This window comes from Rhincodon typus, chromosome 15 (assembly GCF_021869965.1).
Source record: "Rhincodon typus isolate 14 chromosome 15, sRhiTyp1.1, whole genome shotgun sequence".
Taxonomy (NCBI): Eukaryota; Metazoa; Chordata; class Chondrichthyes; order Orectolobiformes; family Rhincodontidae; genus Rhincodon; species Rhincodon typus.
Window position 1 is genome coordinate 29,044,751 of NC_063346.1, and position 26,022 is coordinate 29,070,772.

The 26,022-nt window shown below is 39.4% G+C and overlaps 1 protein-coding gene across 1 annotated transcript in view; it reads right to left on the reverse strand.

Annotated features, from left to right (window-relative positions):
- jph3b (junctophilin 3b) overlaps positions 1-26,022 on the reverse strand; it is a 157,388-nt gene that overhangs the window by 18,142 nt on the left and 113,224 nt on the right. Inside the window, exon 3 of the mRNA XM_048606089.1 lies at positions 14,955-15,079. Coding sequence (XP_048462046.1) covers positions 14,955-15,079 — 125 coding nt within the window. The remainder of the gene's footprint in view (positions 1-14,954; positions 15,080-26,022) is intronic.

The window sequence follows — 26,022 nt, forward strand, 5'->3', positions numbered from 1 at the left end:
CCTTGTTATCTCAGATTCTCCAGCATCTGCAGTTCCTACTATCTCTGAAACAATATCTAATTGCATATCACTTCAGAATAACCACTCATGGTCAATTCTTCATGATGCATGAACAGAAGTTCATCAAACCATGTACTTATGCATTTATTTGTGTTGTTCACTGCACAGATGATATGTTAGAAAATGTAGGCTTGGACAGCACACTTGTTTTTGAACACATTTGGAATATAAGGGTGGAATTTTCCCAGTTCCTGAATGGCATGGACAATGGCAAGCCAGTTGGTAAAATGAGGTGAGAATCAAAAAATGAGATCAATGATGCTAAAAAAATCATTAGCTTTTAAACCTACAGTTTTAACAGTGAGGCAAGAATCTCGCTAGTGAGTGGAAATGGTCCTATTTACATGCATAAATATCTCAATTTTACTGGATCTTGCCTCATTTATGTGCAGATGGCTATTCTCCCAGACACTGGAGAGAAACTAGACAGTGGTAATTTCCAACTTGGAAGCCAGAGGAGGTTGGCTAATTGTTCCTCTGGCCCTCCACCTTGGTAAACGTTCTCTAGCACCACAAATTATACTGCATGGACTGTGCCCACCTGCATCCTTCATCCAAGGAAGCTAGCACTGGACATGCACCACTTTCACATCATCATGGCACATCTCTGACTTACTTACAATGCAGATCATTACTCCAATACTGCACTTGGAAGTGTATTTCATTCCAATACAGCTGCCAGGCATTCATTCCATGCATCAGGACAGGGTGCACCTCAGGGCTCTTATCCTGCTCTCTTAGCACTCACTCACTTTGTGCCTGCTTGGATGCTCACAGCATCTCTGCCTTGCCATATACACAGTGCCACCTCATTTACTGCCTCTCAGTAGTTCTGCCTTGCCTTTTAGCAAAGACACAAAGCCATGCAGTGATCAACTACGTGCCATACAAATTCTGGCCACAAGTGAGCTTGACCATGTTATTGGTCATTACAAATTGATCATAGTCAGCTCTGTGAAGCAGAAGTGATCACAGACAACCATAAACATGTCACCTCTGGGCCACAATTCACGAATGAGGACATTCAGCAGGAGGAACATCACCTTCAACGTGATAGAGTAATGTAGCATTACTGCACTGCAGCTAGTCAGCATTCCAGTTACCAGTCGTCAGCCAATTCGATTCATTCCACATGATATCAAGAAATGTTTGGAGGCACTGGATACTACAAAGGCTATTGGCCCTGACAACATTCTGACAATAGTACTGAAGACATATGCTCCAGAACTAGCCAAGCTATTCCAGTATGGTTACAACACTGGCATCTACCTGACAATGTGAATAATTGCCTAGGCATGTCCTGGACATAAAAAGCAGGACAAATCCAACCTGGCCAATTATTGCCCCATCAGTCTACTCTCCATCAGCAGTAAAGTGATAGAAGATGTCATCAACAGTGCTACCAAGCAGAAGGTCAGCAATAACCTGCTCAGTGACACCCAGTTTGGGTTCCACCAGGGCCACTCAGCTCCTGATCTCATTACAGCCTTGGTTCAAACATGGACAAAAGAGCTGAATTCCTGAGGCAAGGTGAGAGTGACAACCCTTGACATCAAGGCTGTATTTGACTGAATGCTGCATCAAGTAGCCCTAGCAAAACTGGAATCACTTGTTGGTGTCATACCTGACACATAGGAAGATGGTCGTGTTGTAAGAGGTGTCATAGCTCCAGGACATCTCTGCAGGAGCTCCACAGGGTAATGTCCTAAGCCCAACCATCTTCAGCTGCTTCATCAATTACCTTCCCTCCATCATAAAGTCAAAAGTTGAGATGGTCACTGATGATTGCACAATGTTCAACACCATTTGCAACTCCTCAGATACTGAAGCAGTCCATGTTCAAATGCAACAAGATATGGACAATATCCAGACTTGGGCTGACATTTGGACCACACAAATGATAGAATATTACCAGCACCACTGAGAGACAATCTAACCTCCAACCCTTGACATTCAATGGTGTTACCATCACTGAATCCCCCACTATCAACATCCTGGGGGTTATCATTGACCAGAAACTCAACTTGCCTTACCACATTAAACACAGTGGCTACAAGAGCAGGTCAGAAGCTAGGAATACTGCAGCACATAACTCACCTCCTGACTCTTCAAAGCCTATCCACCATCTACAAGGCTCAAGTCAGGAGTGTGACAGGATACACCCCACTTGCCAGGATGGGTGCAGCTCCAACAACACTCAAGAAGATTGACACCATCCAGGACAAATCAGCCCGCTTGATTGGCACTACATCCACAAGCATTCACTCACTCCACCATTGACGCTCAGTAGCAGTTGTACATACTATCTATAAGGTGCACCGCAGAAATTCACTAAAGATCCTCAGACAGCACCTTTCAAACTCATGACCACTTCCGTCTGGAAAGACAAGGGCACCCGTTACATGGGAACACCACCACAATCAAGTTTCCCTGCAAGCCCCTCAGCATCCTGACTTGGAAATATATCATCATTTCTTCACTGTTGCTGGGTCAAATTCCCAGAATTCCCTCCCTACTGGCATTGTGGGTTAAAATACAGCAGATGGACTGCAGCAGTTCAAGAAGGCAGCTCACCACCACCTTCTCAAGGGCAACTCGGGAGCCAGCAATGCCCACATCCTACAAAAATGATTAGAAAATGGACTTAATCGACACCTAATTCCAATCATTGGGTGAAATCATAATTTGTTGACTATAAATTTGTTGTTGTTCAAAAGCCAAGTGGCCCAGTTTATTCCCAGAAGCAAATTTTGTTAGTTATTTCTTCCCTTTTCTTACTGTTTGATAAAAGTTAACATTAACAACTGACACCAAAATTGGTGGTATAGTGGACAGCGAAGAAGGTTACCTAAGATTACAAAGAGACCTTGATCAATTATGTCAATCGGTGGAGGAGTTGCAGATGGAGTTTAATTTTGATAAATGTGAGATATTGCATTTTGGTAATACAAACAAGGACAGGACTTATACAATAAATGGTAGGACCCTGGGTAGTGTTGTCGAACAGAGAGACCTCAGGGTTCAGGTACATAATTCTTTGAAATTTACATCAAAGGTAGAGAGGGTGGTTAAGAAGGTGTTTAGCAGGTTTCATTGCTCAGACCTTTGAGTATAGAAGTTGGGACATCATGCTGAGTTTGTACAGGACATTAGTGAGGCCTCTTCTGGAGTACTGTTTGCAGTTCTGGTTGCCCTTTTATAGGAAGGATATTATTAAACTGGAGAGGGTTCAGAAAAGATTTACCAAGATGTTGCCAGGAATGGAGGGTTTGAGATATAAAATTAGACTGGATAGAATGGAATTTTTTCACTGGAGTGTAGGACATTGAGGGGTGACCTCATTGAGGTTTATAAAATCATGAGGGGCATAGATAAGGTGAATGATAATGGTCCTTTCCTTTGCGTGGGTGAGTGCAAAACTAGGGGGCATTTTTTAAAGTGAGAGGAGAAAGATTTAAAAAGTACATGGGGTGGTGCAACTTTTTTTTACACAGAAAGTAGTTTGTGTGTGGAATGAACAGCCAGAGAAAATGGTGGGTGCAGGTACAGTTACAACATCTAAAAGGCATTTGGATAAGTTCATGAATAGGAAAGGTTTGGAGGGATATGGGCCAATCGCAAGAAGGTGGGACTAGTTTAGTTCGGGAACATGGTCGGCATGGATTGGTTGGACCGAAGGGTCTGTTTCCCTGCTGTTTGACTCAGTGACTGTATGTGACGCTCGCACATTGAACAATGACAAAGTGTTATGCAAGGCAGGGCATTGGAAGGAGTAAGCATCTTACAGACAGTGTTCTAACATTTTATGGTGTGAATGTAGGGCCATTCCTGCAGCTGCTGTTGTACGTCAGTCAATCAGACAAGTGACGATGTGAGGAAATAATACATTTATAAATATGAAATTCTGTTTCCAAGGAAATGTCTCTTGTGCACCGATGCGCTCTCAGAAACAACTCCCTCCCACTACATGTACCATGAGCTAATACTCCTAGCTGGCAGTGTTTCACCTTGTGCACAGCTGAGTTTTCAACATGGTGCTAGTGCTGTGAATCTCAGAAGATCTCAGTTGTGGCAAGTACTTCCACTGTTCTGAGTGCACACCAGTGCGATTGTGCTCTGCGGGGTTGTGCAGCCTACATAATAAGGTGAGCAGCAGAAAATTGCATCAGATAATTTGCTGGAGTTCCTGGAGAGAAACCGTCCATTCCTACTCCACGAAATTGACAGTTAGAGCAGAAATTTCCCAAAAATCAGTTAAGTATCTGTAATAGTTATTTTGCTTTGCCCCTGTCACAATCGCATAAAGTACAGATTATTGATCTTTAAATTCCACCTGATAAATTTAATACCTGGAACTTCCATGAACTAACACAGATTTAAAAAGGGACAAAAACAGTGACTTAAAATGACCTCAAGTATCACCTGACCCACATTGATTGGCCAAGTTTCAGAAAAACCAACTTGGATTAGATCAAAGACAGTCTGAGCTGTAATTAATGTTTCCCAAATAGCAATGAAGCCAGTAAGACAGGTCCCATGGGAACTGTCAGATCTGATCTGATTTATGCCATTAAAAAAGTCTTCACAATAATCTTTAATTATTAAGTGTGGAAAAATAACCTCAGCAGACACAGAATATACAAACAATCTGCTATTTCAAGGATCTCGTTTTCTCAAAGATCAGATTGAAAAAAAAAGGACGCAGAACTGAACACCAGGTGAGAAGGCTTACTCCCTCTCTCCCCAGAAGAAAGCATCCATTTCAACAATACTGACTAGAGTGAAAATTCAGAGAACCAAGGACTGAAAGAAAGCTGTAATATCCACTACTGCTGATGGTTCAAGAAACTAATCAACCAACTGTGGTCTTGTGTTTTAACCTCACGCTGCAAGGACACGTAAAGAACTCTGAACTGTATATTAGTTTGTCTTTGTACTGGACACTATCTCCTCTTAACTTTTTACCTTTGTGTGTGTGTGTGTGTGCGCGCCCATTGTTCGTTCTTTCATTCTGGAAAACCTTGTGATTGGTTCCTTATTCCTTGCAACAAAAATAGTTACATTTTAGTTTGTGAAATGTACAGCCTCATACTAAAAAGAACTTAAGTTAATGTTGTAATCAACCAAGAAAGCTGAAAAGAGGGGAGCCAGTCCCCCCTTTTCACTGGTTATAACATCTTTTTCTAAGTCCTTCCACAAAAAAAATGAAAATTAGAGGAAAACAATGATCACCCTCCTATCCTGAATTCAACTTACCCTGTGAAAAATTGTTAAAAAAATTGTGTCCAGCCCCCAGTCAATTAATGTGACTTACCAACAGATACACTCAAATACCCATAATGGGAAATTTATTTCTAAAAAAATCTGCTGAGATTCAGCAATCAATCTCGAAACTGACGTTTTTTAACCAAAGCACAGAAGGGAATGGCAACCAGCTAAAACTTGCTGACTGGGATTTCATGACTGGCAGGTTGCAAGCAACTGCCAATGTTTCAATATACTCAGCAATTTAATTCAGATGCTGACAATGAGCAAGAGAGGGACAGAATCTTCACATGACAATAAGTGAAGAATTAGACGTTCTGGGAACAAAATAACCTGAGCCAAGCTGATTAAGAACTTTATTTTTTTTTAAAAAGTAAGGTTTAAGCAGGTGAATATTCTGTGCTACCTTTACAATCAGCTGGAATTAGAAAGATATAACTTACGACTTCATTCTATGACATGGAGCAAAACACTGTAAATACCAATGTGTCAGCCTTATTTTGATTACAATTCCCTACTTCACAATATTAGCATTAAAAATAGGTTATGTTTTACAAAATTTGCTATTACACATATTAAAGTCTGGCAAATAATTTATTTCAGTGCTGTTCAAATATATCTGAGATTTTTCTCACTGCACAGGTTAAGCAGGAGTTCATTAACTTATTTTTAAATGTCGATTAAACAGTCAAGGTATTTTAGATGAATACCCAGATTAATAGGCCAAGGGATCATTTCAAAATCGTACTATTCTTCGCTAAAATTTTCAGAATGTAATTCTAACCACTTAAATTGGAACAGGAATAGGCCAATCAGCTCCTTAAGCCTGTTCCAGTATTAAATGAGATCATTTTGTGAAGGGTAGGTCGTGCCTCACAATCCTTATTGAGTTCTTTGAGAAGGTGACCAAACAGGTGGATGAGGGTAAAGCGGTTGATGTGGTGTATATGGATTTCAGTAAAGCGTTTGATAAGGTTCCCCATGGTAGGCTATTGCAGAAAATACGGAGGCATGGGATTGAGGGTGATTCAGCGGTTTGGATCAGAAATTGGCTAGCTGTAAGAAGAAGAGGGTGGTGGTTGATGGGAAATGTTCATCCTGGAGTTCAGTTACTAGTGGTGTACCTCAAGGATCTGTTTTGGGGCCACTGCTGTTTGTCATTTTTATAAATGACCTGGATGAGGGCGTAGAAGGATGGGTTAGTAAATTTGCGGATGACACCAAAGTTGGTGGAGTTGTGGATAGTGCGGAAGGATGTTGCAGGTTACAGAGGGACATAGATAAGCTGCAGAGCTGGGCTGAGAGGTGGCAAATGGAGTTTAATGCGGAAAAGTGTGAGGTGATTCACTTTGGAAGGAGTAACAGGAATACAGAGTACTGGGCTAATGGTAAGATTCTTGGTAGTGTGGATGAGCAGAAAGATCTCGGTGTCCATGTGCATAGATCACTGAAAGTTGCCACCCCAGGTTGATAGTGTTGTTAACAAGACGTACAATATGTTAGGTTTTATTGGTAGAGGGATTGAGTTTCGGAGCCATGAGGTCATGTTGCAGCTGTACAAAACTCTGGTGCGGCCGCACTTGGAGTATTGCGTACAGTTCTGGTCACCGCATTATAGGAAGGATGTGGAAGCATTGGAAAGGGTGCAGAGGAGATTTACCAGGATGTTGCCTGGTATGGAGGGAAGGTCTTATGAGGAAAGGCTGAGGGTCTTGAGGTTGTTTTCGTTAGAGAGAAGAAGGTTAAGAGGTGACTTGATAGAGACATACAAGATGATCAGAGGATTAGATAAGGTCGACAGTGGGAGCCTTTTTCCTCGGATGGTGATGGCTAGCACGAGGGGACATAGCTTTAAATTGAAGGGTGATAGATATAGGACAGATGTCAGAGGTAGGTTCTTTACTCAGAGAGTAGTAAGGGCGTGGAATGCCCTGCCTGCAAAAATAGGCTCGCCAACTTTAAGGGCATTTAAATGGTCATTGGATAAACATTTGGATGAGAATGGAATAGTTTAGGTTAGATGGGCTTCAGATTGGTTTCACAGGTCGACGCAACATCAAGGGCCGAAGGGCCTGTACTGCGCTGTAATGTTCTATGTTCTATGTTCATTGCTGATATGTGGCCTAGCTCCGTATATCTGCCTTTGGCTCAAAACCCTTAATACCTTTGCTTAACAAAAAGTTACCTACTTCAGATTTAAAATTAATAACTGCTCTAACATCAACTACCATTTGTTGTAGAGAGTTCCAAAACTCTACTACCCTGTGTGTAGAAGTGCTTCCTAATATCTCTCCTGAATGGTCAGGCCCACATTCTTAGACTATACTCCCCATGCCTTGAATCTCCTGCCAGTGGAAATAGTTTTTCTTTATTCTGCCTGTTTTTTTTCCTGTAAATACCTTGAAAACTTTGACCACATCACCTCTTAACCTTCTAAATTCTAGACAAAACAGGCCTAATTTCTCATAATTTAACCCCTGAAGTCCAGGTATCACACTTGTAAACCCTATATCATACTCCCTCCGAGGCCAATATATCCTTCCTAATCTGCTCATAGTACTTTAAGTGGGGTCTAATCAGGGTTTTGTATAACTGCAACAGAACTTCCGCATCCTTGTAGTCCAGTCCTTAGATATAAAGGCCAGCATTCCATTAGCTTTCTTGATTATTTTCTGCATCTGTTCATGATATTTCAATGGTCTATGCACCTGAACCCCCATTCAATAGACATCCACTCTTTTTAACTTCATACCATCCAGAAATAACCCTAATCAAATCCTTTTTGGTCCAAAATGGCTAATGTTACACTTGCTTACAGACTTTTCTGATTACAGTAAAGTGAAGAATAGTAATTCTGCTTCACAAAGCAGTTGAAGATCAATTTTCTCCTGAGAATTTAATACTCCACGAATGATTGACTCAATATCTTCTGAAAGGAATTTAACTTTTGTTAGGAAAAGAGTATTCTTAACTATTAAGAATTATTCTAACATCAATTCATTTAGGTTAGTGAGAATCTGCAATTCAAGTGCATCTGTTTTTTCATTTATGGGATCTGGTGCCTCCGGCCAGGCCAGCATTTATTACCCATCCTTTTTGCATTAAGTGTCAATCACATTGCTGTGGGTCTGGGGTCACATGTGAATCAAACCAGGTAAGATGGCAGTTCCCTTTTCTAAAGAGCATTAGTGAACTAGCTGGGGTTTTCCTGACAATCGACAATGATTTCATGGTCATCATTAGACTCCTAATTCCAGATATTTATTGGATTCAAATTCCTCCATCTGCAGTGGCAGGATTTGAATCTGGGTCCCCAGAACATTACCTGGGTCTCTGGATTAATAGTCTAGTGATACTACCATGAGGCCATCACCTCCCATAGTGCACACATAAGGCTTACTGCGTTTGATACATGACTGTTTAAAGTGTATGTTGATAAAAATGTTGTTTTCGGTGACCTTGATGTTATTAGTGAATTTTTTTTTTAGTATTAAGCTTTTCTGTTAAAACTGTTGTCTATTTTCATTTCCCATTGCAATGTTATTTAATATTTTTATTGTGCAAAAGAACAAGAACATGTTGAATAACATGAATGTAGGTACAAGGGTTAATTTTCAGTTATATGAAATTGTTAATGGAATCTTCGAGCCATGACAATACTCTAGTGTATACAATTGAAAATCAGCTGCTACATACAATTCGATTGCTTACTTTGATCACATGATTGTAATGAAAACTGTTGAATTCTGTGTGTCCTGTTTTAAAATAGTATCTTCTGGTCTCTAGTGTACTGAATCAGCTACGCAGCTGATTGTTTACTTGTTTTGAAAATGTTTCATGCAGGAGACAATCATCAATTTTCTACCGAGTAAGATGTTTTGAAAGTCATAAAGATTTACAAATGTGATTCTAGGCTTTTGGAGGCAAAGATATTATTTTGCTGTCAGCTCTGATCAAAGGTAATAATCTCTTCAGCCACAGCACAAGGTATATAAGTTTAAAGAGTTGAATGTTTGGCTCAAAGATTGGTCTGCAACAAATAGGTTTCACTTCATTAGTTACTGGCGCTGTTATTGTGGGATGTAGGAGCTGACACCATTGGCACAATCTTCACTTGAACCATGCCCTGACCAGTGTTCACCTGAGTCATCTAACTAATGCAGTAGAGAAAACTTTAAATGATGAAGTGGGGTGTAGGGGGTGGGTGGGTTAAAATTAAGAGAAAGGGCAAGTTAATAGAGCAGGATAGTGACATAGGTAATGATGTGATAAGAAGGTGCAGAATATATACAACTAAGAACACACAGGCAGTTAAAACCAGAATTTGCAAGAATGGTAAAAAGTCAACAATGAAGACTGTATCTGAAAGTATGCAGCATTCACAACAAAACCAACAAGTTGATAGCTCAGAGATAGTAGGAACTGCAGATGCTGGAGAATCTGAGATAATAAGGTGTAGAGCTGGATGAACACAGCAGGCCAAGCAGCATCAGAGGAGCAGGAAAGCTGACGTTTCGGGCCTAGATCCTTCTTCAGAAATTTCTGAAAATTAAGAAAACTTAGAAAACTAAGAAAAGGTAAAAGGTGGTTCAGTTAATTAAGGCTGCCATTAGTACAGCAGTGAGTGATGATATTAGTTAGAAGATCAAGGTTTAAAATCAGTTTGGGTAAAAATATGGAATAGCAAAGATAAGAGATCACTTGTAGGAGTAACTACAGACCCCCTAACAGTAGCTATATTGTAGGATAAATACTCAGGCCTTGTAAATAGTGTCTGAAATAATCATAACTGATTCTGGTATGTGAGGATTATCTTGTGAGGAAAGATAGAACAAGTCAGGCTTTTACCTATTGAAGTTTATATGATCTATTTAGATGAATGAAAGGTGAAACATATAAGATCCTGAGGGGAGTTGACAGAGTGGAAGCTAGGAGGATGTTTATTCTTTTTGAGTTTATAACCACGGGATACAATTTAAAACTTAAGAGCCTCCTGTTTAACACTAAGATTTTCTTTTCTCTCTGAGGTTGATTAGTCTGTAGAATTCTCTTCACCAGAAAACACAAGATGCTGGGCCATTGAATATATTCACTGCTGAATTAGGCATTTGCTCAACAAAGGAATCAAGGGTTATGGGGAATGGACAGAAAAGTGGAGGTGAATCCACATTCAGATCAGCCATGAAATTATCAATCTAGGGGCCGAACAGCCTTCCCCTACTTCTAATTCATTTGGCCTTGTGACAATAATGAACAAAGGTACAATCAAATTGAGGTTACTATTCCAGCTAAGGTAGACTTGGGGTATGTGTCCTTGCTCTTCCCCTGAGAGTGAGAGGAAATTGCAAAGGCAAACCACCACTGACTATAATTGCCAAGAAATGACGGGATGAAATATCAGCAGACCAGGACCTGCCTTTAAATACAGTACACACAATATAACATATCAAATAGAAAAATAATTTTAGAACTCTGTTATGTCCAAGTATACTATTTTAATAAGTCAAATAGTTTTGACAATTTATAACAATACATAGAATGTAATTCATTAAGTAAGATAGGAGATACATAAGAAGACTATGATAACTGTTTAAGTCTAGGACAGATGTTAGCCAGAAGTTAAGAAAACAAGGTTGCCAAATAATTAGAAAGAAAGACTACAAACAATTGGCAGAGGATGTACCCTTGAGGCTGGTATTAGTGTACTGCACAAGAGCTCCGTTAACTTAGTAATTAGCTTGCTCCTTGATTAAAGAGGTTGTATATTTTTCCACTCAGGTTGTCCAAGATATATGCTGGTACAGGAGAAGCTTAAGTGCTTCCTGTTATTTAGCTATATAAACTGAAAAGATGCAATTGTATCAAGACTGTAATCCTGGAAACTGAGCTCCATTAGGTTCGATTGAACTACTGCATTGGCGTTGTTCTAAAGCCTACTTTGGTATTTTTAATTATTACATCAAAAATGGTATTAATATTTGAAGTGCAGAAATTCTAAAGTTAAACAATTGTGCGTAATTCGCCAAACTCTAATCTGTTTAGATCATTATAAATTTGCGGAAATCAAAGGTCAAATGTTTTCTCGTCAATGCCATACTTGATTCCTGTTGATACTTGAGTTGTACAAGACTGAATCTTTCTGGTTATAATGGTTTATACAGGACAGCTCAAAAACAGAACTGGGTTTTGCAAATGAAAGGTAAAGCTAAAACATGTTCTATTATTTTCACATTCAAAATAATTCCGCTATAAGATTTTTTTCAGGCTTTAATATAGAAGCATTAAGTCAGGGCTGAAATAAAGCCACTTTAACCCACTCATTGCATCAACCATTAAAATCAAATTGCATTAAAAGACTAATACTTTATCACTTCCAATACATTGTGTTGCAGAGAGACAGAATGTGCTTTTGTGCTTCAGTAGTTCTCAAGTCAGGAACTTTCTACTTTAACCTCAGGTTTTGGGGAAATGTTAATTTGAGATACATTTTGGGATGTATTAGTAATTGGGTGAAGTGGAAAGTAGCTGTGAAACGAATTAATTGAGTTTCTCTGTCAAGTTTATGCTTCTCTTAGTTGCTAGGTTGAAAATAGAATTGGCTGAGGATTGGCAGTATGTTATCTAACCTGTTTCTTGGATATGGATTGCTTTATGGCACAAGTGCATGTGAAGGGAGGAAGAAAGTAAATTTTAAAAATGGAGGTGTGAAATAAATGTTAATATTTGAAATGTTTTTTAGCCTATCATTATTTAAGTTTGAACACTATTTTAAGCTTTTAACCTTTTAATGTACACTATAACTGTTTACTATTTTCTTCATATTCATTATTGAAGTGATCAGCTCAATTCATTGAGATGTTAAAATTCTGCTCCAAGATTCCATATCATTCATATTCATTCTAACATCAGAATACCTCACCTGGCATGAAGTTGTTTCTATTAATTTCTCATACTGAATACAAAGGTTTCAAACGTGATTTGCAGTGCTATTCTGATGAATCTCCATGAATATATTGAAATGAAGGCAAATAGCACTGCACTTCTGAATTTCCTGCTTTTATCCTCGCAATGGATTAAGTTAGAGTGAGAAATATAAGAGTGTCATGGTGGCTCAGTGGTTAGCACTGCTACCTCACAGCACCAGAAAGTTCAATTCTAACCTTGGGTGACTGCGTGTGTGGAGCTTACATATTCTTGCCGTGTCTGTGTGAGTTTATGCTGGGTGGCCTGGTTTCTTCCCACAGTCCAAAGATGTGCAGGTTAGGTGGATAGCCATGCTTAAATTGTCTGTAGTGTCCAGGGATGTGTAAGCTAGGTGGATTAGCCATGGTAAGTGTGGGGTTATGGGAATAGGGTGGGAGGATGGATTTGGGTGGGATGCTCTTCAGAGGTGTCGTACAGACTAGGTGGGCCAAACAGCTTTTTTCTGCACTGTAGGGATTCTATAAGGTGCAGCTCTTGTCAGCTGAAACTAGCAGGAGTCAAATCTCCCGAGCAGGAAGACACTTCACCATTTGAATAGCAAGTGTTGCAATTGAGGTCAACTTCACAAGTGTTTTTTCTTCTGTTTTGAGCAATGACAACCTTGGACCAAGTTATCTAGGAGCAACATCACTGGTGAAAATTTGACTGCTCCTCCACCAAATGTGAGCTTCTCAGGCATAGGTATGGTATGCCTCAGGCCATTATCATACAGGAAGAAGAAGAAAGGACAGAAGTCAGCAAAATGACACAACATTTCAGGAGGATGTATTCCAACATGTTACTCCTCCCATCCACCCAAAGATTACAGAGAAAATATAAGTCCTGTGAAGGCATTGGTGAGGAGATCTTTGCTGAAAGGTTGCACCAAAAAGACAAAACAGTAGTTCTTTCACCTACTTCATATGGATCAGCAGCACCATTATCTGTAACTATAATGGTCACAGCAACATTAGCATATGGCTCAGGATCAATTCGGGAAGGGATAGCAATCTTTGTGCTTCAGTTGGCATCCAGTAGCTGACACTCCTTTTTTGCAGAGTTGTGGAATTTACCCAGTAAGGCACCACAATAAGGCAGCAGTGAGATATAGCCTTTGTTTTGCTGCTCTTACAGTTAACTTGGTCAACTTGGTTCCTCTTTATGAATGGCTACATTGTGTGTGGCAACATGCAAATGACTCTGGAAATCAGTATAATTTACTAGAAGTATGCATTCGTTTCTCAAAATTCAACCATCCTCAAACTCTGAAGGAAAAGCTCAGGTTAACTGATTGTCATTTACTTCCGGGTTGCTCCCATTTTTGCCCCAGTGCATAATTACTTTAGGAGTTACAAAGGAACACTATAACAAGACTCATGCCTCAATAAGAACTCTTGGAAACATTAAGTAATGATTCTTGTTGTCCTACTGGCCAGGATAAGCTGTGCAATTATCTCCAGCTCCTGTGCCCATAAAGATATGGTTTGCCATGTCTCATAACATGTTGAAATGCAATGGCTTGAATTGGAATATCTAGGAGATAGTGAAAGGAGACCATCAGCACCATGAGGGTTCCTTGTTTGCCTGCTGCGAAGAGAATCCAGACTCAATTAATCAATGAATTTATTCCCATCACCTTCAAATAAGGAACAAAACCTTAAATTCATTTTATCATTCAGGCCTAAAAAGCAACTCCTCATTGGAAAAATTAATTTGCTTTGGAACTGATCCTTTCTGCTCCCAGAAACATATTACATGCGTATATAATCTATATGAAGTGGAGACTATTAATTATGTTGCTCTCCACTAGTGAAACTCACTGGCAAAACCTGTCAATGGCGAACAAATCAGAATCAAACAATGCTATCAATTTTCACAGTCAGCTGACATTTGCCTTCCTTTTGCAAAAAGCAACTGCTGCTTTCCAGTCATTACTGTGCTTGTAAACAGAACAGAGAGAGGTATAAAAATGTAAAAGCAAGAATAAGAAAAGGGAAGATTAAAAACAGAATGAAAGTAAAACAAAATAAGTAAATCAGCAGGGAAAAAGATGAAAGGTATGGAGTAGAGAGAAAGCACGGTGAAAAAAAAAAGGGAAATACATTTTTCAAGGACTCCAAATATGATTTAACTTTCTAATTGTAGAACAGTAATCAGACTACTCCTCCAAAGGATGGACTGTAAATAAATTACAGTAATGCAAAATCCACAAAAGATATAGCATTAATAATATATGAATTGTTTTATCAATTTTATTAAAACCTGAAATTACCAGCTTGAGATCAATATTGTCTCTGGTGCATTGGAATTCATTTTGTGTGGGCTCCACTTCAGAGTGTAACATCTTGAATGCATACTGAGTACTAACACCTCAGTAGAGTGTTATGGTATTGCACAATCAAGCTGTTCTTCTTCTGATTAAATATTAAACCAAGCTGCCTGTATGCTACTGAAAGCATGCAATATAAATCTCTTGACAATATTCAGATCTCTAGCTAATATTTCCCAGAATAAACCTTCCTACCACAGTATCAGGGTATCCAGTACCATAATTTGATTCTTGTTAGAACACAGTGATCATCTTTCTGTGCTGTGTTTTGTACTTTGATTAATTCAATCAGTTGTTAACAGGCTAATGGAAAAACAATGTTTTTTAACATACTGACCATTGCCTGGGTGTTGGGTAGATGGTGAGAACTCTTTGGCAGTGATCCTTGCAAGCTGCGCTTCATCCTGAGCTTTTTGAGCAGCTGTTTCAGCCACCTCCGATTTTGACTTAGCGTGAGATGTCCTAGAAGAAACATAAGGAAATGTAGCTCTTTAGAGCTGTGGTAACTACTTCTGACATTTTATAAAAAATCAAAGCACAATTGTGCCTGATCTATAATATTCTTTTATCATGTTGAATGTAAGAGCATATTGCAGACAAATTATTCATTTGAATGTCATTATTGTTTTATCTTAAATAAACAGGCAGCTGTGTCATTAGACCTTACTGTAATAAACTAGGAAAATTATGCTCTTAACTCCTTTCCTAACTTTGTATATCAAAAGTTGGATCATTAAATATCTCCATCTTTTTTAACCAAACAACCAGTTCTGGGGCCCCTGGAGACATTACATTGGCATATAAACAAATCTATTGCCTCTGATGAAAACTTAAGATTTCCCTCAAAGTTGAATTTTTTACCATTCAAATATTTGATTTTTAAGAAACAATGAATTATTACCTTGAAAAATTAAATCCATCTTTTGACATCAAGATAATCATTCAGGAGCATATTTTAAAATAATCTTTAATAAAAGAACATGTATAATGAAATAATTATACAGCTTGAATAACAAAAACCCATTCACAGATATAGCTTATTTGCCAAATTCTACATACCTTCCAGGAAAACTGTCACCTACAAAACTTACGTGAAAGAGTGAGAAAAAATAATTTCAAAAAATCTATATTTGAAATTTGGCACTTTATTCTGGAACTTGGCTAAAACAAAAGAACATTATATTTTTCTCAACTACTACATGATGTTGATGAAAATCCAGCTGAACGTTAATGTCACATCATGTAGCATATATCATAGGCACAATATACTTGCACATGAAACAATTTTCTTGCAATGGCCCGATATAATTCTGACTTAATTCAGTGAAGGCCTCTGGAAGCTGAAATAGACATAAATTCACTGCTTTGTAGGAGCTTTTTCTCCAAGAGAATTTTGAGAGCATTAGAGGAAAAATAATCTATCCAATTTTGAGAACGAAATCCAGAAAATCTACATTAAAGCAGAGCCAAATTATTCAGTTAATGATTGACTAAGACAGCCTCAAATTTAACGTAACTAGCACTTTTGTTTTAATAATAAATCCCCAGTGTACTCAGTACACTACTTCTTCCAATATCCAATTTTACATTAATTTTTAGTTTAAAAATTCATGTGTTAATTACAATGTTGCAGGTTGTTTTAATTGTCAGAAAATAATTTCTATACTTTGATGTTGATGGAAAGTTTGGTTTTGGTTTTCAATCTCATTCAAAATATTTAATTTCACAAACTGCCAATCAGCAGAATAAAAAGGACAAACTGGAAATGAAAGAAATCTGAAATAACAATAGAAGGCTGGTTAATGGATTCAGGTATATGTACTTCATGATTACAGATAAAGGGTCCATGCCTAAAACTTCATGAAGCATCTTCTCTTTAGGGATCTTGAGCAGCTTGCTATGTATTTCCAGCACTTTTTGTTATAACGGCAAACTTCTAACTAAGAAAACTTGAGAGTGATATTATAAACACCTTGCCCCCCCTTCCCCCCCCCGCAACCCCCCGCACACCCACAGTTCCCACACCAATGTCATTTAGTCAATGAGGAGGGGAAGCAGACATTTGTTTGTCTGATATCAGGGGCAGGATTTTGTTTTTTACGTCATGACCCTTACACCAAGTAATGGAAAAATCTGTCAGCTATGCCTCAGTTAGTTGCACTCTTGCTATTAAGTCAGAAGGTTGTGAGTTCAGGTTGCATTCTAGAGACTCAAACAAAGAACTTTAGACTAACACTCCAGTACAGTACTAAGACAATGCTGCACCATTCATGGTGCTGACTTTAGGATGAGATGTTAAATAGTGGCCCTGTCAGCCTTCTCAGATTGTCATGGAAGATCACATGGCACTACTTCGAAGAAGACTAGGGAAGTTTTTCCCAGGGTGCTGGCCATGTTTTACACCACATTATTTCATCATTATCAAATTGCAAATAATCCAATGGTTCATGTTGTGTGCAAATTAGTTACTGCTAAAGCCACATCACAACAGCGATTATACTTCAAAAGTACTTTATTGGTTGTAAAGCACTTTGGCTGTCCTGAGGTTGTGAAAGATGCCATATAAATGCAAGCTTTTTCCTTTTTTTTCAGTCACTGTAAATTTCAGTGTGATTTATGAGTAGGATGTAATGCCAATCACCAAGCTTGTTGCCCAAGCAATTAGCCTGGATGCAAGCTCTACCTTGGACCAGAGGCCTGGGTTCAAGTCCCACCTGCTGTAGCAGTGTGTAATAACCTCTCTCAACAGGTTGATTAGAAAAATAGGTTAAATTTTTTAAATTATGGGAGAATTTTCTTACGTTAAATAGGTTTTTACTTTGATCAAATTCCACCTGTTTGTCAACTCAGAACAATCATGTTGATGTTTAGATGATCGTCTCCTTGCTGTTGGTCTGCCCACCTGACATAGTCACAGAAAATTACAACTTCCTTTAGCTAAACATTGTGTAGTCTAACTCCACTGTCATCAGGCCCTGGCATAAACTCTGCACCTTTGTTCCCCATTCCATCCACCTCCCTGACCATTTGTTCAGCTTGCACCAGGTTATGCAGAACCTTAGGATCCTAGTGGATGCACAACTGAGCTTCATGGCTACACTATTTTTGCTTACACCTCTGTAACACAGCCACCTTCCACCGCCGAAATATTTATTCTCTTTTACGTTGGTTATTCCAATTCCCTCTTTGTCAGTCTTTTATCCTCCACTCACCTTTTATCACCCCTGATATCAACTCTATTCATATTCAGATACCCTTTCACCCACAAAGTGCATTCAACCATCAGACATGGTCTGAACAAACAGACATTTTTCACCAAGCTAATGAATTACATTTAGTTTTTTCAATTTAATAAAATGCTGTTCATTGTTTTGAAAGCTTACCAAGGCCTTGTCCCTATCCATTTCTGCATCGTTCCCTGACATCACCCCTCACACACTTTGGTTTCCTGGCTTTTGCCTTATATGTATCTCTCAGTGTCTTTTGTCCTATTATTGGGAGGAGGGTTTATATCTGATCTGATCCCACTAGAACTCTCTTTGCAAATTTCTCCACCTCTAAAAAATCGGCACAAATTAATGCTCTATTTGAAATCCTTCCCTCCATGTTCTTTTCTCTCATTTACCTGGATACTTGGCAATGTTTTGTACTTTAATAGCTATTAAAAAAATGCAAGTTGCTGTTAAACATCTCAAGTGAAATTAGTTGGAATAAAATCTTCCCATTTGTATTGGACCTTTAATGTTATTAAATTATTGGCACATTTTATGTTTGCACTTCATCTTAAAGGCTATATGGGTAAGAATCTAGCTTTAAAGTGAAGTAGTGACAGGAATCCAAATAAATTGCATTTTTTGGAGAGTGCATGTTGTTTGAACTTTCAAATCGATTTTGAACATTTCACAACATAATTAATTGAGCAGAGGTTACTGAACGAATGCTGTTCCTTTATCTTGAAGACATTACAGGAGACAATGACATCACTGCGAGGTAGCTCTTTATTTAATGGCTGACTAATGAAATTACTAATAAATGCCAGCTTTTTCCCCAATGTTCATGATTTCACCATAAATCATTAATGTGTGCTTTGTAATGGAGAAGGAGCTGAGTAATACAAAACCAAAGAGCCAGCAGAATAGATTTGTGGCAACTCTGTTGAATACTTGATCTGTTTTAGTCTGCTGGAGCCAATAAGTCTTGCTGTAACATAACTTATAACAATTTTGTAAATAACACTTTTCAAGAAGATAATGATCTTAATTGCAACTGATTTGAATAAAAAAATCCAATCCACTCAACATGCATTGTTTTTTCAGTTTTCTATCATTTATTAACACATAGAATGCAGAACAGTACACACAGTACAGGCCCTTCAGCCCACGATCTTGTGCTGACCTATTATCTTACTCTAAGATCAAACTAGCCTGCATACCCTTCATTTTACTATTATTCTTGTGCCTATCCAAGATTCGCTTAAATGTCCCTAATGTATCTGACTCTACTACCACTGTTGGCAGTGCATTCCACGCACCCACCACTCTCTGTGTAAAGAACCTACCTCCAACATCTCCCTTATACCTTCCTCCAAACATCTTAAAATTATACCCCCTCATGATAGCTTTTTCGGCCCTGGGAAGAAAGTCTCTGGCTATCCACTCTATCTATGCCTCTTATCATCTTGTACACCTCTATTAAGTCACCTCTTATCCTTCTCCAATTCAATGAGAAAAGCCCTAGGTCCCTCAACCATTCCTCATCAGATCCACCCTCCAGTCCAGGCAGCATCCTGGTAAATCTCCTCTGCACCCTCTCTAAAGCTTCCACATCCTTCCTATAATGAGGCAACCAGAACTGAACACAATATTCCAAGTGTGGTCTAACCAGGGTTTTATAGAGCTGCAGCATAACCTCACAGCTCTTAAACTCAATTCCCCTGCCAATGAAAGCCAACACACCATACGCCTTCTTTACAACCCTATCAACTTGGGTAGCAAATTTGAGAGATTTATGGATGATGACCCCAAGATTCCTCTGTTCCTCCACACTGCCAAGAATCCTGCCATTAACCCTGTATTCCGCATTCAAATTCGACCTTCCAAAATGAATCACTTCACACTTTTCTGTGTTGAATTCCATCTGCCACTTCTTTGCCCAGCTCTGCATCCTGTCAATGTCCCGTTGCAACCTACAACAGCCCTCCACACTATCCACAACTCCACCAACCTTTGTGTCATCGGCAAACTTACTATCCCACCCTTCCACTTCCTCATCCAAGTCATTTATAAAGATCATAAACAGCAGAGGTCCCAGAACAGATCCCTGCGGAACACCACTGGTCACCGAGCTCCAGGCTGAATACTTTCCATCTACTTCCACCCTCTGTCTTCTGTTGAATAGCTAATTCTATATCCAGACAGCCAAATTTTCCTGAATCCCTTGCCTCCTTACTTTCTGAATGAGCGTACCATGCGGAACCTTATCAAATGCCTTGCTAAAATCCATATACACCACATCCACTGCTCTACATTCATCAATGTATTTTGTCACATCCTTAAAGAATTCAATAAGGCTTGTGAGGCATGATCTGCCCCTCACAAAGCCATGCTGATTATTTCTAATCAAACTGTGCTTTTCCAAATAATCATAAATACTGTCTCTCAGAATCCTCTCCAGTAATTTGCCCACCAGAGAAGTAAGACCGATCGGTCTGTAATTCCCAGGGTTATCCCTGTTCCCTTTCTTGAACAAGGGAATAACATTTGCCACCCTCCAATCATCTGGTACTACTCCAGTGGGCAGTGAAGATGCAAAGATCATCGCCAAAGGCGCAGCAATCTCTTCCCTCGCTTCCCGTAGAATTAAAATGTTTTTAAATGAACCGAGGAATCATTGGAAGAATTTGTTCTAAAATATATACTGTATTATTCTACATTAACAAAGATTAATCAAAAGTCATGAATAGATTGAAAACAAGCAGAGATGGTTCCAGTTTTTTTTTAAACCATGCATTCTGAAGAGTTTTTGAAAGAGTTAAGAAGTTCTGACTGTTCCTACAGAGACAGGCAGTAGGTAATCAGGTGGACATTGCCAAGCAGGAACACAGCCCACCTCCCTGAGTTAGTGACCCAATCAGATGACCAATAGCAAGCAGCCTCTGCAACACCAGCCATTGAGGTAACCGCTACTGAGGCTTGAGGAAGAAACATCAATATTCAGGCATCATCATTGAGAAGGTAATTCTATGTAAGTAGGAGGACCATATAGGCAGACCCAAGTGATCAAGAGATACACCATGCAGCAGCATTGCAGAAGCTGTTGTAGTTGCCATTGTCACCAGGGTCATCCCATAGTGGACCACAGAAAGGCCATAAAAGGAAAGCTCTTTCAGGAATCTGTCGGGAGGCTGCCAAGGTTGTCCCTATATGGGGGTGGACCTTCCAAACAGGAAAATACCAGTGTGGCTATAGGACAGCTAACTCTAATTTGGGCATTCAACTATCACAACTGGCTACCCTTCAGACAGCCATGCCATTTGAGACTCCCCCTTCTGGTCATATGTTGTGGAAGTTGGAAGATATGGGCTTCCCTCTCCTGATACTTTCCTCCTGCCTCCCACCCATCTCCATCTAGCTGGTAAAATTCATCTCTGTGTGAGGTACACTGTAATGATAAGTCTATGGGAGATGGTGGATTCAGTTAGTATTGATTCATTTCAATGTAAATAGATGGATTTATGTCTGAAAACAAAAAGTTGTGTTACAGTACTTGAGTAATTTAAGATAAGATGTGTGGCAAGTGCAGGATGAAGTTGACTTTGGATCTATTGTTACCAAGGCTCTCCAATACTGTTTTCTTTTCTTTGTCTGCATTTATGTGCACCTAACTGATAAAGACTGATTGCAATTTTTAGTCAATAACTCCATAACTATTGTATCATGTGACAACAGGCTGGTACAGGACAATTGTGATGCACCCTAACTACCAACAATTTCTATGACAAAACAAGTGCCATCCCTAATGGAACAGAAGCACCAAGTTAAACTGAAGCTGCAGGTATTTTTTCATGTGGTTGGGGACAATCCATAAGGTCATTGACTATATTTTCATTAAATCAGAGTGTGTATTGCTAACACCAAGATGGGCAGCAAAGATGGCTGCTGCTTGCACATGCTCATATGTCACCAATGATCACACTGTGATAACACTGGCTTCATCAGGATAACTTCACGTATACAATGATGACATCACACTGACATGTCAACTCTGTCTGTAATGATGCTTCAACTATCTCAAAATCCCATAGGAACAAGCAAGCCATGAATACTCACATGAATGAGGTGGAATAAACCTGGTATGCTACTGAGCTGAACTTATTTTAAAATCTAGATTTAGTATTGCAATTTTTTTTAATGATTGTTGCAGCAGGAGGCAAAATGTCCATTGATTTCAGTGACACTCAGACGTTTGACTCTGCTCTGGGCAGTGTTATTATATTGGCAGTGCCATCCTTGTTCCATTGCTTTGCAGTGGTGTGACACTGCAAGATTGTGTTTCTGTACATTCACAGTTGCTGTAACACCTAGAAATAGCGCTGACAATAAACACAGCCTTAATAAATTGTGAAATACATTGAGAGGGGATCACCATCCACTTACCTCAGATTCTTACAGAAAAGCAGGGCTGTAAGCAAGTTGCATTTTTGTTAAAATCTACCACTCACTAGTTGGTTTATATTGACATAGCTTGATTTACCTAAACAGGCAGGAGCCTTATTAGAATATTAAAATCTGTGTTCCCCATTCCAGAAGCCCAGTGCAATTTTGGTGCTTGTGTCTCCAATGGAACTAATTATCACGTGGCCAAACTAGTGGTTTTTAAAGTAACCCTGCAAAACCTGCTCTGTTCACGACAAACAACAATACTTCCAGTCGCGAACCATTTCAACTCCCACCACCACCACCCCCCGTCCCGGGCGACTTGTCCACCCTGGGCCTCCTCCAGTGTCACAGTGATGCCACCCAGAAACTGGAGGAGCAGCATCTCATATTCCGCCTCGGGAGCCTACAACCCAACGGTCTCAATGTGGACTTTACTAGTTTCAAAATCTCCCCACCCCCGGCCTCATCCATGACCAACCCTCCCCCTCATCCCCACCTCCTTGACCTGACACAACCTGTCCACCTTCTCTCCCACCTATCTGCCCCTCCCACCTCACTGACCAATTCTCACCACTGCCTACCTGCACTCACCTATCACCATCCCACCTACCTTCCCCAGTCCCACCCCTCCTCTCTCCATTTATTTCAGAGCTCCCTTCCCCCTCCCCCATTTCTGAAGAAGGGTCCCGACCTGAAACGTCAACTTTCCTGTTCCTCTGATGCTGCCTGGCCTACTGTGTTCCTCCAGCTCCACACTGTGTTATCTCTGACTCCAGCATCAGTTCTTACTGTCACTTATCCTTGTTGGGCCACGGGGAACATGCCAAACATTCAATTCCACTGACATTCTTGATGACCACACCTCAACCCCAACCATCCCCCAACACACTTAGGTATTCAAACCACAAAATTTTAAGGTATAATTAATTTTTCTAGTCATTTCATTCTGAAACAATTATGGTTCAGAATATTTACTGGAAAGCTAACATTGAAAATGGAAAATAGCAAGATTTTTAAAGATGTTAAAAAGAATCAAGTGTTTTTAATCAATATTGTACTTCAAATTGGAGTTGCTACTGAAACTGGTGTGTCAAATGGTGGTTTTTGCATTGCATGACAATTCAAGCATGATCAGAAGTCAAGGACCTTTCCCCACTCACATGAAGCTAATCGTATTAACAGTGCTGCTCAATGAACTGAGGAAAATACTATCTATTCTTGTCTAAACTGATTTCAAAAAATGCCTTACTTCCTTCCTGTTGTTTTCCACAGCCCTTCCCACTGTGCAACAGGGAACTAGCTTAGTCCAAGGGATTTGAGAGAAAAGCAGAAATTTTCACTCAGAGAAATCTAGAGGATTTTGTTGTAGTGAAATGACTGTGGACTTCTTTGTTAAATATTTGTACATCAGAACAAAGTTCTGAATTCAGAGAAAGGACTCCAAATTCATGATTCTCCTTTACTGAAAACAGGCCAGTAATTTGAAAAGTTGCCTAAATTTTGGATATGATTTTGTGAAGAAAGAAGCATCATTTGTTTTTTATTTAAAAGAAATCCTGTGGCTATAATAATGTCACCACATTTTAGATCTACTTCACTGAGGGAATAAAACTTAAAATTTAAAATTTGCTCAAAAATGACCAGGACCCTTTTAGCGACCATTGATAGAACAGACAAAATGTCTCACATATGGTTTTAGTTATCCATCTCTCAAATTACAAACCATCATAACTCATCCATACCAATAGGACTCATGAGTTATGAGTCTCTGATACCAATGGAAGACCAATTATAACTCACAGTCACTGATAAGATACAGTGTATATGTCCACACATTAAGAAAGGTAAAATTACTGAAAGTATTTGGAGACTGACCCAATGTTGACAACACTACAGCAAGTAATGTGGTTTATGGAGCAATACGAGTGGTGCAGGATGGACCACTAAATCCCTAACACATATAAACACACACACAATAAATTCAAATCTTACAGGCTAAAAATGGCTAATATGTTTTAAAGGAAGAATGGACTGTGTTCATGTGGCACAACACCACTTGGTCATAATATTGATTCGTGGGCCCAGTCCCACCAATCTATGTCTGATATAATCTTATTTACTTTTTCAGAATGGGACCCATTTTAACTCCCATTGAGAAGCTGTCTGAAGTGGGCAGCAATGCCATATGACAGCAGTTTTGGGAGATGGAGCAGAATTTCACTGCTTGACTTGATTTGACTATCACAGGTTAACAGCTTAGTCATTCAGTAGCCTGTTGAGTGAGATGACAGCAGGTATAAAATGGGAGTCTCCAAGGCAGCAGACACCTCAATTTTTCTACAACATCATACGGTCATAGAGTCACACAGCATGGAAACAGACCCTTCAATTCAACTCGTCCACACCAACCATGTTCTCAAACTAAACTAGTCCCATCTGCCTGCAATTAGCCCATATCCCTCCAAATCCCTTTCCTATTCATGTACTTATCCAAATGTCTTTTAACGATTGTAGCTGTACCTGCATCCACCATTTCCTCTGACCGTTCATTCCACACACTCACAAGACAAGTTGGACATGCTGAAACAATGGCTGGGCCTTTGCTACGAGTTAGAGACTGGTGCAGCACATGAAGAATTGCAGGCTAGTAAATGATTTAAATAAAGGTTAAATAACTTTGAGAAGGAAAATTACACAGTTATTGGAAGACATATTTAAATGGATGTTGTTGAGAATTAGTAAAAGAGTCAGGCAATAGAATGACGACACTTTTTTCTCACATCACACTGCTAAGTAACCAGAGAAAGGTTAAGGTGATTGACAATGACCAGTTTTATAGCCTCTTAATTAGACAATCAACTCTTATCTATGAAGTGTATATTTATATTTTTCTCTCCATGGTAACCACCATTTACACAATATCATTTCAGTGGGAGGGAGTGGTAGTCCTGACAACAGAAATTTCCAGGATTGCTGCCAATGATAGTATGCATTAAACCAGCAAGATATCTTGCTAAGACAAGTGATTCCAAACATGATCCATTCTTTTTTGAGAAATCTATGGGCTGAAAAGTTCATTCCTATCTGTCATGGGATTAGATTTTCTGGCTTCCCTCTGGGACCTGGATGGGGTGGCAGGTTGAAGAGGGGGTGGATTTTGAGAGTAGAATTGGGTGCCACGTGGAGGCATTGTTCCCAATGCCTATTTGCCCCCCTGACCCTGCAATAATTGAAACGGCAACAGGGGAGCTCTGGTAAGCCAACATTCTTTAATGAATTGAGGCCCTCAAGAAGTCAGTTAATGGCAACTAACAACCTCCTTCCACCACCAATAAGATTTAACTCATTGTGAGAGAGGTCCATGCCAAGTGTGTAGCCTGGCAAATGTACTTGGTTGAATTGATGTCTGGCCAAGGGAGTGAAAGCTCCTTTACAGGCTCCTTTTGCCTATTAAAGGCTCCTCAAAGTCTTCTCAGACTCATGTTTCCTCTTTCTCTTCCCTCTCCATTCCAGATCTGATTTTCCAGGTCTGATTTCACATATTCTTATTTTTCTCAGGTTAAAGGTAATATAACTGCATTCTCTTTCGCTCAAGCAAACCTTGGAACTGGTTCTCCTTCATTCTCAATCTGGCTAAGTTTAATCAAAGTGACATAGCTAGGTGCTACAAATGAAATGAAAAGTATTTGTTGTCACTGACTAAGAGAGACCTGGTTGTAACAGTGCAAAATATATGATGAATATATT